The following is an 18,359-nucleotide window of genomic DNA, read 5'->3' as shown; positions in this document are numbered from 1 at the left end:
TATTTTTAGATACTTTCTATTAGTTAGTATTTGCTAATTATATTATATTTATCGATTTAGTAGGAACCTTTGCTCTTATTCGCTATTAGCTTCTTTAGCTTTATTAGGATTCTTTTTAGTAGAAAAGTGTTGTAGAAGAGATCTTTTATTAAGAATGTAATTGCCATTTTTCAGGACAATGAATGAAAAATAATCTTCCTTCCCCTATACTTCTATTGTTCTTGAGGTTATCTCCCCGGACGTAAGATTAATTAAGTCTCTCTTCCAAGTGCCGTATTAGTGTACCGCGTGAGTTCATCCCAATAACATTTCAGTTGGTTAAAATAAACTGCAAAAGATGTGTACTCTTGAATAAGAGAAGAAATAGATCTTTTGATCTGGAAAATACACTCTCCTTAAGATCAACCTATACTTCACATGCAGAATCAATGTAGCTTGACGGCAATGTGTCTATTGAGAGAGAAATACAGGTAGTCCTCTGATACCATGTAAAGTTTTGTGCAAAACGTTTCACCTTTTCCTTGCTTTGGAGAAAGAATACATAGAACAATGTTTACATATATGAATACCTTGATTGAAGGGATTGATTAGCTGCTTAAAGAGATACAGCAATTTTGTACAAATACAAGTCATATTCAAATTTGCACATGTTTTGTATATGATTTGACCAAGAAACAGTACTTATATGTTTTTGCAGATGTTTTGCATGTGGTGGAGACCAAGAAACATTCCTAACAGGCTCCTTTCTGCCAGTAAAATACATCTCTCCTGAAAATCAGAAGGCAAAACCTTAAAATACATTTTCTTTTCAAGGAGACCACTAGTATAGAAAGAAACAAGATATATGTCCACTTTTTCTTGTCATGGCTCTTATTACAGATTACCAGAGATCTATAGCATTAGCGACGAAAAGTACTGCTCAAATTCTTTATCGATGGTTGGTTTCTTTGTACCTGCTCTAGCATCTGCATCCAAAAAATGGCAGGTCTCTGCACTCAATACAGGAATTTTAATGGAGAAAAATAAAGGCGAGAAATATCGAACATTTACCATGGTTGACACCCCATCTCCCAGACGAAAGCACATAAAAATTCGATGGGGCCTCGTTGGAATAAAGAAGCATCTCCTTGGCCGCTACGTCCAAACATTGATCTTGGCCACCGACTCCAAATTCTGAGCAAATGTCATATGCATAATTCATACCTAGTCTGAGAAGTTTGTCTTCCGGGCATGGAGTTTCGGGCTCAAACTGAGTGACATCCTCCAAATTCGGCCTAAAATTGTTGCTACAACTACCCGAAGAAGTCGAAGGTTGATCATGGTAATACATCTTCCTTTTTCCGGTCTCAATTCCAAGCTTACTTTCTGCATCTATGGGCATGGAGGTATCAGATTCTCCCATTAAGACATTGCTATCTATCATGGATTCTGATTGTTCCAATCCACCCTCAACCTCCCTTTCTGTTTTCCCCTTGATTGTACATCCATATGGGTTCTCTTCTTTCTTTTCAGCAAACTGAATATCATCTGTGTCACTTGATCGATCTCGAAATTTATGCTTTGGTAGAGGCAATTCTCCTTGCTCAGCTTGCAACTTCCTCTTCTTGGTCAAGTCAACATTGTTTGCAGGAACTTTGACGACCTGGAAGCTGAAATGACATAGGAGAAGAAAAGAATTGTCTAGTGTAAGAAAAGCAGAGGGAGCCATGATCATAATATTGTCCTTGGAAGAAAAGATTCTATTGTTTCAAGTCACATAGCTAATTTAGTAGCTGCAACAGTCATGTTTTGGTATATTAATGGAAATGCATTAGAGAAGAACATCTCAAAGTCTTATGGTATGTACTAAGTTCTTAGCATTGACCAGACCATAGTTGTCGATTTCGTTTCATTTCGTTAGGAAAACCGGAATGGAATATGTTTATGATCCGTTTCGTCTAAAACAAGAGCGAAATGCCTTCTTTGATACGAAACACTTATTTTTTTCTCTCCTCTTCTTGCCTCTTCTTAGTTCTCTTCTCTTCTTCTTGCCTCTTCTTAGAATTGGATATTTACATTGTCCATTTACTTAAGATTTACATATAAATAAGGAAATAACCCTCAATTTGGATTTATTAAAAATAGTTTTAAGACCCAATTCTAAAAAGATAAAAAGTCAACTTTCCAATTCTAATACAAAATTCGACCTTTTTCGGCCATTTTGGTCTGGTCAAAATCTTAACTTCCAAACAATGTAGTATTTTTGTAATTTTAAAAAATTATAATTTCTACCATGTACAAAAATTATTAAATCCCAAAAGTCCTATAAAAAATTCTCATAATTGGGTCTCTAAAAATTCTCTAAACACATGAGAGTGATTTTCCTTTCAGTAAATATTGGATCTTTACAACCTTCATGTTATGATGGATTGAGTTGTAGAGGATGACCCTAACGTTCCAATTTTTAGCAATTTTAATTTTTTGGATTTTTATAAAAAAATTAACTATTAAAAAAAATTGCTCCGGTCGTAGCGTCCTTTACAAAACGAAACGACGAATGAAACAGAATCAACAACTAAGGTCCAAACCCTTCCCCTTTCTTCTTGTCGAGGCCTACGATGGCTGAATGGAGCCAATTTGAGGAAAACCAACCTCCACTAAAAATTTCAATAAGCCAGCCTCACAATTACAATCAAAGCAATATATATTGGACTTCTCTAGCTACCAAAAAAGCAGGAAACAGGTGTACCAAATAGGAAAAACTCTAAAAAGCCCTTGGCCTCCTAAACATTAGAGCAGCATCCTACTAACTTGATTCTCCTAATTAATAGTAACAATCAATCTTTGGCTAACTTTATTCTACTAATTAATAGCAACAGTCAATCCAAGTAGCAACCTACTAACTTTATTCTCCTAATTAAAAGCAACAACCAATCAAAGCATCAACCTCCTAAACCTACCATGCCCGACGTGGCTTTCCAATCTTAAGACTTAAGTGGTGTTCTTCCCTATATTTAACATCTCGCCCCCATAACATTGATCTTCTACTGGAGAAAATTCTGGAAACCGAAGCTTCAATCCTTCAACATCTTTCCAAGTGGCTTCTGCTAGTGACAGTTCTTGCCGGTGTATCAATACCTCTGATTCCGATGGTCCAAGATAGCATATGAGGGAATGGAATGATAACTGTCGATAACATTGCCTTCCTCTAACTGCTGGTATTGTAAGTTGAACTTGACCTTGTTGCCCAACTTCCTTTTAAGGAAACATGATGTATTCTAGTGCCCTCAGGTAACTCCAACTTATAGGGAACAAATCCAGTTCTCTGTAAATTTTTAAATGGGCCATAAAACGGTGAAGAAAGTTTGAGGTTTCCTCAAATTGCAAGAGAAGTCTGGCTATATGGTTGGAGTATCTCCAACCTGAAACTCCATATCCGTCCGATGTGCATCATAAACTCTCTTCATTATTGATTGGGCTTGTTGTAGATGATGTAGATGCTCACGTAGTTCTCGTAACACCCATTTTCTTTCTTGGAGCTCCTTATCTACCGATTCAACTTCGGCTGTTCCTGGGACATGGAAAGCAGAGTTGGAGGTACTCTAGCATAGACAACTTCAAATGGAATCTTCTTTGTGGAGTAGGGGCTGGTATTGTAGCAGTATTCAGCCCAAGGAACCCATTTGGCACAATCTTTCGGTTGAGAGCTCGTAAAGCATCTGAGATACATTTCGACCATCTGATTGACAAACTCCATTTGCTCATCTGTTTGAGGATGGCAGGAAGAGCTAAAATTGAATTCAGTGCCTTGTAAGCGAAACATTTCCTTCCAAAAAAATGCTAGCGAAAGTCAGGTCACGATATGAAACAATAAACTCGGGCATTCCATGTAATTTGAACACTTGTTCAAAGAAAATTTGAGCAACTGAAATTGCTATGTATGGGTGAGTAATAGGGATGAAAAGGGAGGATTTAGATAACCTGTCAACAACTACAAAAATTGTGACCATACCTTCGGATACAGTTAGCCTGTCAATGAAGTCCATGAATATATGGGCCCATACTTGATTGGGTATTGGCAATGGCTGCAAAAGCCCATATAGAGAAAGGTTCTTATACTTGTGACGCTGAAACGTATCACACTCCTTGATCTATTTCCTTATCTGTTGCAGCATGCCTTGCCAATAGAAAACACCCTTAAACCTATGTTTTTAGGAAGCCCTCATGAGTAGTGACATATATATTGCCTTGATGATTGGTTAAATCAAAGAAGAATCTCGAGGTAAATAGATTCGATCCTTGAAAAATAAAACACCATCTTTATGCTCCCACGATTTTTAGAGATTACTGTACTGAACACGTCATAGGATGATCTAAACCGTCCATGTGATGGGCTCCAACGTAAATTGGTCCCGCCCCCAAATCATTTCCATAGGACGATCCAGTTGCCGGGCCACGACGTAAATTGGTTGCACCCCCTACATCATTCCCATAGGATGATCCGAATCGTCGAGTTGGGTCGCAACATAAATTGGCTGTGCCCTTCAAAATCATTTCCATAGGATGATCCAAACCGTCCAATTGGTGGTCATAAATACCCTAAAGGCTTAAAAGGGGCTGACTTAGGGAAGGAAAGGAGGCACAGCCCATTTATGTCGTGGCCCACCAATTGGACGGTTTGGATCATCCTATGGAAATGATTTAGGAGGGAATGACCAATTTATGTTGCGGCCCATCCACTGGACGATTCGGATCATCCTATGGGAATGATGTAGGGGGCAGAACCAATTTACATCGTGGCCCGGCAATTGGACAGTTGGGATCGTCCTATGGAAATGATTTGGGGGTGTGACCAATTTACGTTGGAGCCCATCACATGGACGGCTTAGATCATCTAATGACGTATTCAGTACAGTACTCTCTGAAAATACGGGACTATAAGGGCTTATACCAAATAAATCTCGATCATTTGGGTTTTTACAGGTGAACGTGCGGGTCCGAGTCACTTTTTGCCCGATCTACTCTCTCCCACTCTCTATCCCACCCTACTTTCTCTCTCGCCTCAACCGTACCAAGAGCCCAACATATTTTTCTCCCCTAATCTTATCTCCCATCTGTTGGTGTACCACATACCCCTCTACATTTTAATCACATAAGAGTGGCCACCTCACCTCATCTTTTTACACATTTTCTCTTTATGGTTTGACACATCCCTCCCCAAACTAACCTACACAATTCTTCTTTTCTTTGTGCTAATCCATTCCACCTCATTAGGCACATGTCACGCACCTAGGAAAGTGACTTATAGATTTCTTCCTTTACTCTTATGTTTAATTATTCTCAACCAATTGGAAGAAACCTTGGTGCTTGCAAATTCTATCACCTCCCGAGAAAAATAAAACTCTATAAATAGAGCTATTTTCCATCGCATGAAAAGAGGAGAGAAAAATAATAGAAAAGTGACAGAATGACCAGCTCCCCTTCCACGCCTTCATCTCCTCCATATTAGCCTCCACTCTCCCATGTTCCTCTCCTCCATTTGCAGTCCCACCACCATTCTTCCTCCCCCATAGCATCCCTCTTCCAACACCTGTTAATGGGGACATCAACGAAGGAGGAGTATTTAAAGTTTACAAGCGAAGAAAGAATTGTGGGAAGGAGAGACTAATTTTTGCATGAGAGATGGACGTTCACACATGCTTACATATACCACATGTGTTGTACCACATGCCACATGGCGTCCTCTCTATGTTGACATTTTCTTTTAGTTTTTTTTTTATTATTTACTTTCTATTTCTATTTTTTTTTTGTAACCTACTTTTTAGGCATCAAATCTCCGTCCATTTGGTGTGTCTTTTGGTATTATTAGAAACGTTTTTCAATTACCTATCTAAGGGACCCAAGATCACATGATTTGGATGTGTTTTGAGCAAGTTATGAGTGTTTTTAGGAAGTGGTGTATGTCTATTACGAGATTACTATTTTAGGTAAGTTTTTATCTTTATTTAGCTTTGCTTTATATTAGATGAATGGTTGAAATTAGTTTTTTACTTTAGGTTATCTTCTAGGGTTTCTTTTCTTATAAATACATCTTATGAAAGTAATGCAAAAGACTTTTGGAATATTGAATAAAATTGAGAACTTTTTGTGAGAGCTATTGTGGCTTGGACTTCTTCTTCTCTTCTCCTCTTGGTGGCTTGGTGCCCATCTCCTCTCATCTATTATCTTCAATCAAATCAACACAAACAAGGTTAGTAAATCAGATTTTCTATTTTCTTTATTCTTGAACCCTAAAACTAGAAAACCCAAAATACATAGATCTCCCTTGTTCTCCAAGATCTTGTCATGAGATTTAGAGGGATTGTTTTTATGATTAAACCTCAGCCTAAACACCCAAGAACCCCAACTTTAAACCCCTTTTTAGCCCAAGCCTATAAACCCTTTTAAAAGATCCATAGCCTAAACCAACTATCAAATCAGAACCTAAACCCTAGAATTACCTTTCTTTTACCTTCTAAACCTTAACCTAAGATTTGGACATCAGTATTAAACCAAAATCCCAGATCTGCCAAATTACCAAAATACCTCTACAACCCAAAACTGGACTGTTTTGAGCCTTTTACTGCTGCTGGAAATTTTTTTCGTTTTTCTTCATTAGATATTATTATTTTCATTCTTGTGTGACATCTATTTCATTGGTACTTGCATTAGCTTTTAGTTCTTTTAATTGGTTGCATGTGTAGGCCTAGTTTCGAACTAATCTTTCTATTATCAATTCATCTAACGAGTCCTTATCGCTTTGATTGATTTGTATAAGGTCCAGCTCATGCTTAATTACAATCTTTACAATTATTTATGCTATTTAAGTCTCATTATTGCTGCGTAAGACCTAAATTGTCCTAAAGTCTTAATCCCACCAGGAGTGTAGGATTTTCCCTAAATTAGGTATTGTCCTGCATCACCTCTCCTCCACCACCCATAGAACCCCAACACCTCTCCTCCACCACCCATAGCATCCCAACACAAACAGTCCCCTCATTCCTCCACCCACATTATTTCAATAGAACCGCCATCCTTATTTGCAGCCCCCATTCCCACCGCCTCAATTTGCAGCCCCATAACGGCCAGCGACACTCCCATTCCCTTGCGCCTCCACAATTCCCTACCATCATCTCTAACGTTACTTTGCGCCACCACCATCCACAACCATCATCCCGTCCATTGGTACCCCATTCGGTTTCTCACAACAGCACCCTCTGCCATTCGGTTTCTGCCAATAGCATCCTCCCTTCCCTCTCCCTCATTTGTCTAGCCTAGGGTCCCACCATCTCCATAAGCCTCTCTTTCTCTCTCTTCCAATTCTTTCGTGGCCGAGCATTTCGTCCCACTCTCTTTGGTCGAGGCCTCCTTGACCCCATCCCTTCGCCAAAATCAGATTTCAAGAGGAGGTTAGGCGAGGCCCTTATCAAGTACGGGTTCTACTAAAAGGTGTGCAGTCTTCCTTTTGGTTTACTTAAGATTTTCTTTAGATTAGTTAATTGCTTGTTTCATTTAAATAAATAGTCTCAACATGCCAAATGAACAAAAGGTAGTTCACTTAGACCAAACATGACATTAACTTTGATTAGAACTAGTGGATTTGTTTTCTTAAAATAAGGCGGTAACTTTGATGAGACCACATAAAATTAGTGGCTTGGTTTTCCCAGAGCAAACATGTCACCAGCTTTGTATGGAATAAACATGTCAATAGCTTTGATTGTAGCAAGTAGAATTGGTAGTTTTGTTCCCTTTGAATGGATCAAATAATTACAGTAGCATTATCTAGTTGAATAAAACAACATGTCAGTAGCTTTGAGTGCATCAAATAGAATTGGTTGAAGAATAACAGTAGCACTATCTCATAGTCTCATGACAAATGCTAACAGTAGAAATAAAAAAAAGGGGCCCACAATCCTTTTAAAAAAATCCAATCAAATCTAAGGGCCAACACGGCCTAATCGACTCGAGTCCAACCTTAGTCCAATCCGAGTTCAACCCGAGTCCAACTCGTACTCACACCTAACCCAGGTTCAACCCGAGTCACCCAGAGTCTAAACCAACCTCACCTGAGTCTAACCCGGACTCCAATCCGAGTTATGACCCAAGCCCAATTCTCGAAGCTCCTAAGGGCCACCCGGCCTTGACCACAACCTCGATCCGAGTCCAATTCCTGAACCCTAAACCTAGGATACCTTGAAGGGGAGTGTTATACGAAGCTGGTTGTGTGTGAAATTATTGTCCTTTTTTGTTGTATTGGTATTTTAGTAGTTGTTGTTGTAGTTTTCTTTGTAGCAGAGTTCCATAGTATATACACTCCAGCTCGAGGGGGAGTGTTGAAGAGTGTGCAAGTGTAGTTTAGTTATTACTTGTATTGTAAGGAGTATTGTAGTCTTTGTACCTTGTTAACCTAACTTGGGCCTATATATAGATCTTATTACATGAAAACTCCCTAGCGGAGACTCTCCATCCTCTCCATTCCTCTGCTTCTTCTCTCTAACCCTATCCATATTTCTAACAATAACATTACCAACGTATTTAAAATAATAAATCTACATCCCTTACAGAATTAGAGGATCAACTTATTTATGAGACAGCTCCTTGTAGAGCTATTGACAAGGAAATTTATTAAACATCAAGTTTTCCTATCGATTCAACCATCAGACATAATTGTGCATTTTGACAATGACTTCACATGCCTTCTTTAGTTCATCCATTATGATATTATGTTTTGCACTTCTTATATGCAGATTCATACCCTCATCTCATGCATTGAGCCAGCTTAAACCTAAGACCAAATGCCCCACTCAACTCACAAAAGTACAAGATATGGGCATTGTTAAATGTATTGACGCCCAATTAGGGGCATTTTTGTCTTCCAAATATATATATATATATATATATATATATATATATATATATATATATATATATAGAGAGAGAGAGAGAGAGAAGGGTTGCTGCGCTCGAGCACAGAAACAGGGGGTGGGGTCTTTGGGGGGGTGATCCTAAGCATTCATTTGGAAGGCCTCATTATGGATGGGGGGCTTACCAAAAATCAGCTCCATTGGATCACCAATGGGTGTCCATTTGTGGGGCCAAAAATGGACAGATACTGTTTGTCCACAAATCTGTCCATTTTTGGCCCCACAAATGGACATCCTAAGGTGATCCAATGGAGCTGATTTTTGGTGGACACCCTACCCATGACAGGGACCATCAAATGAATGCTTTGGATCCCACCCAAAATGTGGCCCCACCCTGTTTCTGTGCTAGAGCGCAGCTAAGCTTAGCTGCGCTCGAGCGCAGCAAATGCATGCTCATATATATATATATGAGGAAAGTCTTCCTGAGTTATAGCTCAAATAAGCTTATCTGAGCTGCGTGGCCCCACATTTTTGGGGGGATCCAAAGCATTCATGTGGAAGGCCCTTCCATGGATAGGGTGTGTACCAAAAATCAGCCCTGTATGATCATCCTAACTCTGCCATTTGTGGAGGGAAAAATGGGCAGAAACTTGGACACACATTGTCTGTCCATCCCCCCCACCCCCACCTTTGATTGGGTTAGAATGATCATACAAGGCTGATTTTTGGTACACACCCTATCCGTGGAAGGGCCTTCCAAATGAATGCTTTGGATCCCCGCCAAAAATGTGGGGCCAGGCGTGTTTTTGAGCTGCTTATCTGAGCTATAGCTCAGGAACACTTTCCTCTCTCTCTCTCTCTCCATATATATATATATATATATATTACGTATGGGGGGAGGAGAAGGCTTACGGAATTCACTCTCTCACATACGATTATGTCAAAGCCTCTCGTTCCCATCTTCTTTCTCTCCTAAATCTAACACCTAAAATGGTGTCAGAGCCATGTAGATGAACCCTATCTCTTCATCTTCAAAATCCTAACCCTAATCCATCTCAACCCAAAATGCAAAACTGCAGCACTAAATCATCCAAACCAATTCCATCTTTTCATTGCGAGTCGTGTGAGTTAGGGAAACACCATCGTGTGTCCTTCCCATCTCTTATTAGTAGTAGAGTGTATCGTCCATTTGAGCTTATTCATTTTAATGCTTGGGGTCCAGCTGGAACTACTTCATTAAATGGACATAAATATTTCATTATATTTGTTGATGATTATTCGAGGGCCACGTGGTTGTTTTTACTTAAATATAGATCTCAAGTGTTTAATGCATTTCGTCATTTTTACTTTGAAGTAGTCAACCAGTTTAAATGTTCTATTAATTGTTTACGTACTGATAATGCTAAGGAATATTTCTCTGTATCTAATGGGTTTCATGATTTTCTTTCCTCTCGTGATATTATTCGTCAGTCGCCTTATGCTCACACATCACAACAGAATAGTGTGGCTGAAAGAAAGCTTCGTTATTTACTGGATATGACTCGTACACTTATGTTTTAGATGAAGGTTCCTAAAATTCATTGGGGTGATGCAACCCTCACGGCATGCTTCTTAGGTAACCGTCTTCCTTCTTCAACTTTATCTGGGCAAACACCTTTTTCGGTCTTGTATCCTCTTGGTCATCCATTTCCATTAGTGCCACGTGTCTTTGGATGTGCATGCTTTGTTCATAAACTATCTCCAAGACTTGACAAGTTGGAACCAAGGGCAAAAAAGTGCCTCTTCTTAGAAAGACTATAAATGTTATAGTCGTTGTCTTAGAAAGACATTTGTCTCTGCAGATGTCACGTTCTTTGAGGACTAGCCTTATTTGCCTGCCATAGGTTCTCGCTGACATCACTAGCCTGCCTGTCCCTATTCTGATGGCTCCTCCTTTACCAGCCCCTATGGCTGTTCCTAATCTTCCAACGGGTCCTCCTATGGCTTCTAAGGGTTCTGAAGTGCAAACTTATACTCGGGTACCTCGCCAGGTTGTTCATTCTACGACTGAACAAGCACTATCTTCGCCCACTGATCCTCTTCCACAGTAGGATTGTCAGCCTTCAGATACTTGTTCTCCTACTCATGATTCACCAACTGCATCCTGTACTCGATCTTGTAGCATTGCTCATCCTATATCTAATTTTGTTTCTTATGACCATCTCTCACCTCCCTTTCGGTCCTTTGTTTCTAACATGTCTTCGATTACTTTGCCTAAGTCTGTTACAGATGCTTTGAATCATCCGGGATGGAGAGTTGTTATGGATGCCGAGATGGGTGCCCTTCACCCAAATAAAACGTGACGGCTGGTTCCTCTTCCTTCTAGTGCACAGACTGTTGGGTGTCGTTAGGTCTTTGCCATTAAGTACCTTCCAGATGGGTCTACTGAGCGTTTCAAAGCCCACCTTGTCGCTAAAGGGTACACTTAAACGTTCGGTGTTGATTATCAGGAGACGTTTTCACCAATTGCTAAGATTCCATCGGTTCGTGTATTGATCTCTCTAGCAGTTAATCTTGGTTGGCCTCTATATCAATTTGATGTCAAAAATGTTGGGAAAGTTGCCATATTTCCCACCCACCGTGGGTTTCTTGGGTGGGAAGGTAAAAGCCAAAAGAGGAAAGCTTGGCTTTTAGGTTTTAGGCAAGCCTAAGTATAAAACGAGATTTTTTTTTCTCATGTGGGCGTGTGAGGCATAGAGAGTGAGAAAAAGAGAGGTGAAAGAAGAGGGTTTTCTTCTTGGGTTTTCTCTTGGCGTTTTCTCGGGTATTCTCTTGTGGGTTTTCACTCGGGTTTCTCTTGTGTACGATCTTGGGTTTGAGAAGCAAGGAAAGGGTTGCGGGTTTGTGGGTTTGCGATTAATCCATTGTAATCCTTGTATATTGTTTTTCTCATAGTTGAAGATCGTGTTTCTCGCCCGTGGAGTAAGCTTGGCCGAACCACGTAAAATCTTAGTGTTCATCTTGTGACTTGATTTATAAATTTACTTTTCCGTTAATTTGTGCACGATCGATTTTCTCAACAAGTGCTATCAGAGCTCAGGTGGAGCAATCATCGAAGCCGGGTGGAGTAATCGTGGGTGTTGTGGTTGGATCGCAGTTAGAGCGATTTTTTGGGTAGAAAGATTGTCCAAGAAAGATTCTTGTTCGAGGTGGAGTGCTACACCGAGAAGTGCGAAGTAATCTGAGATGACGGTAAAATCAAGTTCTACTCAATTCAACATTGACAGATTTGACGGAAAGGGGAGTTTCACCCTATGGCAGATGAGGGTGAAGGACATCCTAGTTCAACAGGGCTTGGCTAAGGCATTGAAAGGAAAGGATGGGAAGCGAGAGAAGATGACGGGTGCCGAGTGGGAAGACATAGAGTCGAAGGCGGTCAGCACGATTCGACTATGTCTGGCAGATAGCGTTATGTTTAACGTTATGGAAGAAGAATATGCGCCTAAATTATGGGATAAATTGGAAAAGCTTTATATGTTAAAAAGCTTGGCCAACCGGTTATATCTAAAGCGGCAATTGTACGGGCTGAAGATGCACGAAGGCGAGGACCTTCTTGAACACATTACGGTGTTCAATGGGCTTGTGGATCAGTTCCACAAGGTTGACGAAAAGTTGAAAGAAGATAAGTTCCTATTACTTCTTACTTCACTTCCTGATTCGTATGACAACCTGGTGGCGACTTTATTGTATGGTAAGGATACGATAAAGTTGGAGGAAGTCACGGCGTCGCTTTTATCGAATGAGATGCGGAAGAAACCTGTTCTTGGTGTAAGTAAAGAACAAGGGTTGGTTGTTCATGGTGGGAATCAAAGAGGAAGGTCGTCTGACAGGGGATCAGGAAAAGAAAGGTCAAGATCCGCGGTCGGCGGAAAGAGCGTGCAATGTTACCATTGTAAGAAATATGGCCACATCAAGCGGGATTGTCCAAAGCGAGCTGACCAGGTGTACAATGGTGCTACGAATACTGTGGTGGCGGTAACGGATGAACAGAGCGAAGAGTTTGGAGACGTTTTCACAGTCTCCACAGGTAATCACACTTCTCCTCATGATGAGTGGATTTTAGATTCAGGGTGCTCTATTCATGTATGCTCCAGGAGAAAATATTTTGATATGTTCCAGGAGACAAGGGCTGGTGTAGTGTCCTTGGGTGACGGGTCTACTTGTGACGTCACGGGAGTTGGGACGGTGAAGATCAAGATATTCGATGGAGTAGTTCATACTTTGGGTAGTGTGGCGTATGTCCCAAAGATACGGAAGAATCGAGTATCACTTCGTCGATTGGACTCCAGGGGTTGCATGTTTTCAGCTGCAGGTGGAGCCATGAAAATCACAAGCGGCTTTATGGTTCTGATGAAAGGAGAGGAGTGTGGTGGATTATATCGTCTGGTAGGGGACACGGTGACTAGTGTTCCTAAGATCTCGATGGTTAGATGGAAACAGGGTAATGGTGTGCACACACGTAGGGTCTCTTTCGCAGTTGGTACAGAGACAGGTTTCCAGATTGCAGACGATGGTGAGAGGATAATAGTACCTGCGTTGGGGAGGATGGATCGAGATCCCTCTCCAAGGTTGACTAGGTGAGTCAACGGGTTGGCAGCTACACACGTGCATTGGCCGTGTTGATCGAATCAGAAGGAGTCAGAACCAGGATTGATTCGAGGGTGTGTAGCTAGTACTTCGAAAGGCCAATGGTAGGTTTCGCGGTGACAGCGGACCAGTGGCAACATCGGATCGATGGGAGAAAATTTTCAGGTGGCTGGGAAATAAGCCAAAGGTGGAGATTGTTGGGAAAGTTGTCATATTTCCCACCCACCTTGGGTGGGAAGGTAAAAGCCAAAAGAGGAAAGCTTGGCTTTTAGGTTTTAGGCAAACCTAAGTATAAAACGAGATTTTTTTCTTGTGCGGGCGTGTGAGGCATAGAGTGAGAAAAAGAGAGGTGAGAAAAAGAGAGGTGAAAGGAGGGTTTTCTTCTTGGGTTTTCTCTTGACGTTTTCTCGGGTATTCTTGTGGGTTTTCTCTCGGGTTTCTCGTGTACAATCTTGGGTTTGAGAAGCAAGGAAAGGGTTGCGAACTTGCAGGTTTGTGGGTTTGCGATTAATCCATTGTAATCCTTGTATATTGTTTTTCTCATAGTGGAAGATCATGTTTCTCGCCCGTGGAGTAATCTTGGTATTCATCTTGTGGCTTAATTTATTATTTTACTTTTCCGTTAATTTGTGCACAATTGGATCGGATTGCCCGGCGGATTTTCTCATCAAAAAATGCCTTTCTTCACGGCGAGCTGTCTGAGGAAGTTTACATGGAGCAACCTCCTAGGTATGTTGCTCAGGAGGAGATGTGCTCATCAGTATGCCGTCTTCAGAAGGCGATTTATGGACTCAAGCAATCGCCCAAGGCTTGGTTTGGACGATTTAGTGCTACGGTTTTGCGTTTTGGGTTGAAGCAATGTGTTGTTGATCATTCTGAGTTCAGTCACAAATCTAGTTCTGGATGTATTCTCCTAATAGTGAATGTTGATGACATTGTAATTACAGGAGATGACAAGTCTGGCATATACAATCTGAAGTCCTTTCTCCAAGGTGAACTTTCTACTAAAGATCTAGGTCAGCTCAGATACTTTCTTGGTATTGAGGTTGCTCGCTCTCGTCATGGTCTCTCATTGTCACAAAGGAAATATGTGTTGGATATTTTAGAGGAGACAGGCTCAATGGGGGTGAAACCTGCGGCTATTCCTATGGATCCAAATGTTAAACTTCTTCCTGATCAAGGAGAGTTGATGAATGATTCCGATCGATATAGAAGATTGGTTGGAAAACTAATCTATTTGACTATCAGCCGTCCAGACATATCATTTGCAGTTGGTATGGTTAGTCGCTTTATGAGTGCTCCACATACTTCCCACTGGGCCGCTGTCATCCAGATCATCAAATATTTAAAGGGTACGCCAGGTAAAGGTCTATGCTTCAGAAAATATGGACATGAAAAGGTGGAAGGATTCAGATTGGACAGGATCTCTTGCTGACAGGAGATTAACAACAGGATATTGCACATTTGTCGGAGGTAATCTTGTGCCGTGGAGAAGTAAAAAGCAAGATGTTGTGTCCAAGTCAAGTGCTGAAGCCGAGTATAGAGCTATGTCATATATACGAGTGGGGAGCTAATATAGCTTCGCTCATTCTTATCAGAGATTGGGTTCACATCGACGTCTCCAGCACAGTTATATTATGACAATAGAGCGGCAATTCATGTTGCAACGAATCCAGCGTTTCATGAACGAACCAAGCATATTGAAGTTGATTGTCACTTCATTCGTCATCGAATTCAGAGTGGTGAGATTTGCTAAGTGTTTACCCGATCTGCAGATCAACTTGCAGATATGTTTACCATAACATTGGGATGTGCAAAATTGAAAGATTCTTGTAACAAGCTTGGAATGTATGATATATACATTCCAGCTTGAGGGGGAGTGTTAAATGTATTGACGCCCAACTAGGGGCATTTTTGTCTTCCAAATATATATATATATATATATATATATATATATATATATGAGAGAGAAGTGTAGCTACACGTACGGGTAGCTAACTTAGCTACTCTGTCGGCTTAAAATGCAGTGGGGCCCACATTGTTTGGGTGATCCAAACCATTCATTTGATAGGCCCTCACATAGATAGGGTGTGCCCAAAAAATCAACTCCATAGGATCATCCCAACCCTACGATTTGTGGAGGCAAAAAAGGACGTGTAAAAACCTTCACAAATCTGTCCATTTTTGTCTCCACAGTTTGAAGGGATGGGATGATCCAATGGAGCTGATTTTTTGGGCACACCCTATCAATGTGAGGGCCTATCAAATGAATGGTTTGGATCACCCAAAAAATCTGGGCCCACTGTATTTTAAGCTGACGGAGTAGTTAAGTTAGCTACCCGTACGTGTAGCTACACCTCTCTCTCTCTCTCTCTCTCTCTCTCTCTCTCTCTCTCTCTCTATATATATATATATATATATATATATATATATATATATATATATATATATATATATATTACGTATGGGGGTAGAAGGTTTACGGCATTCACTCTCTCCCACATACGATTATGTCAAAGCCTCTCATTCCCATCTTCTTTCTCTCCTAAATCTAACATCTAACAGGCATATATATATATTACGTATGGGGGTAGAAGGTTTACGGCATTCACTCTCTCCCACATACGATTATGTCAAAGCCTCTCATTCCCATCTTCTTTCCCTCCTAAATCTAACATGTAACAGGCATTTAATTACAATAAATGAGAAGGCATTCGCATAAACAACCTTCTTACTTTCCTACAGACATCATTTCTTTCCTACTTTCTTAATTTTGTTTGTCGGGCTTTGACAGTAACAAACTGATCAATTGGACATCTTGGCCTTAGTGATTGGGAAAGACTGCCACCAATAGAGTCAGCTATCCATAATGTCACTCCACCGTCTATAATTTCACTGTTATTTATGAGTTCTAATTCCAAAACATATTTGCTCCCTCCATGGCCTCTTCCAATATCCACAAGTAGGTCATTTCTTTTACTTCTCCCAATTAAAGATCCTTATAAGTTATAATGTCTTGACATTCCTCGTGAACAGCCAAGAGATAGCTTGGACCAAGTTTCATTCCATGATGTGTTCCCGCAAAGTGATGTCTGAGATGATATATATACCTCACACTACATACTATATAACCCTTACGTTGATCCCCAAGGTCTTCATATGCATATTTCTGTGCAAAATCCCTCTTTTTTGCCGTATTACAAAGTCACAACCATAACGTACTCCAAACAACATAAATGAAATGGAAAAAATAAACATTGGAGGACTGGTTGGTACCATTGATGATGATCTTTCCATCTTCAATGAAATCTTGGCCGAAGTAAGGGCAAAGCAGACAACAGGCGATTTGCATTGTAAGTTAACATTAAAAAACCAGTAAGCTTACTGCAATCGTGATGTGAAGGGCACTCCAACCTAAGGGCAATTTAGGTGTATTCCGCAATATACCTCACCGCCAAAGGTTTACGCCACACTATTGTCATACTTTTCTCAGTACCCTTCACCTTGAGGCATATACCTTCCACACTTCTATGAACAATAGTTGGAAGTATAATATATCACATTGCAACTAGAAATTGATATGTACTTCCACTCAATTTGGTGTGAGTAAAACAATTCTTCGGTGCATTGAAGGAAAGATGGATCATGGAATACAATATTTGACTGCTGAAAAAGTTGATATTATTGGTTAATAATATTGCCTAAGCAGGAGATGTTGATGATAGTAAAATCACATGAGGAAATCATTTTGGTAAGGGTTATGAGAAATTTTCATAGTTAAAATCACATGAGATCATTTTGGTATTGGTTATGAAAAATTCTCGTAGTCCTCAAAGAACAATCTATAGTAAATCTCTCAACTGATGCAAAATACGAAGCAGTTTCAGCACATGAATGTGAAGAGGTATCGATAAAAGTTATGTTCAAATATCAGTAAGAAATGCAACCACGCATATTAAGTCAAAACTCTTCAACCACTTTATCACATAATCCAATGTCCAATAGACAAAGCAAGCATAGAAATTCACTACCATCATATTCGAGACTTGGTGAAAGATCAAGAAATGAAATTCAATAAATGCAATTACAATAACGCATTTCATTCATTCTTGTTTGAATCTGCTTATTAGGGGTGCAACTCGGGTCGGGTTCAACCTGAAAAAAAGTCGTCTCAGGTCGGGCTGGGTTGAGTTCGGGTCGGGTTCGGGTTCGGGTTCGGGTTGAGGTTTCCCATCCCGGGTGGAGTGCGGGTCAGGTTGAGGGCTTGGGAAACCGACCTGAGTGAAACCCAACATTTTTTTATCAAATTATTTTTTAACCTAAAAACTGTCAGTGGGAATGTTGAGAAGATAGAATTCTATAGAGTTGCTTCAAGGCGCGTAATCGCTTTCCTTAAGACAAATTTCCTTCAAGATACAATGAAGCCTTGTAGGAAGATCCTACAAATGTTTGACGATGCCTCGCACAAGCAGAATCAAAACCCGAAACGCCTTTTTATGAACTTCAAGCCTTAGAGAAATCACTAAAACTGTTTCTATAGAAAACAGTCTTTGGTGCGCTGTTTTATGAAAATCTTATCTTGAAAAACAAGAGAGTAGGAGATTGCTAGAGAAAGAAAAAGTACAGCAATAACTAACTGTTTTCTATATATGAAAAGACAAATTTATGCCCTTTTTATAGAGCATTTGATGTCTTTTCATTGAGAGAAGCATCCCTTTAAAGCATCCCTTGGATTGATTGAATAATGGCCATTCGATCGCAACTTTTTGCAATTCAACCATTTTGGATCATCAATAAAGTGTCCCTTGAGTTTAAAATCATCCATGACTGTTAGGAAGCAAAAGACATGAA

General features: G+C 40.2%; 1 protein-coding gene across 2 annotated transcripts in view; it reads right to left on the bottom strand.

Moving 5' to 3' along the window:
* Nucleotides 1-494: 494 nt before the first annotated feature.
* The window catches only part of FHL (far-red-elongated hypocotyl1-like protein), a 29,756-nt gene continuing 11,891 nt past the window's right edge, over nt 495-18,359 (bottom strand). The window contains exons 2-4 of one of the 2 annotated variants that reach the window (XM_077376662.1): nt 1,051-1,649; nt 885-965; nt 495-768 (exon numbers count right to left, since the gene is read on the bottom strand). In XM_077376662.1, the coding sequence (XP_077232777.1) occupies nt 892-965; nt 1,051-1,649 (673 nt within the window). In that variant the 3' untranslated portion in view covers nt 495-768; nt 885-891. Of the gene's footprint in view, nt 966-1,050; nt 1,650-18,359 lie in introns of both variants that reach the window. The other variant, XM_077376661.1, reaches the window with a different exon arrangement.

This window comes from Tasmannia lanceolata, unplaced genomic scaffold (genome assembly GCF_043159265.1).
Source record: "Tasmannia lanceolata isolate RefF3 unplaced genomic scaffold, GAP_Taslan_0.1 ptg000002l, whole genome shotgun sequence".
Taxonomy (NCBI): domain Eukaryota; kingdom Viridiplantae; phylum Streptophyta; class Magnoliopsida; order Canellales; family Winteraceae; genus Tasmannia; species Tasmannia lanceolata.
The sequence above is the reverse complement of the archived record's forward strand: the minus strand, read 5'-3'. Positions and strand labels throughout refer to the sequence as shown.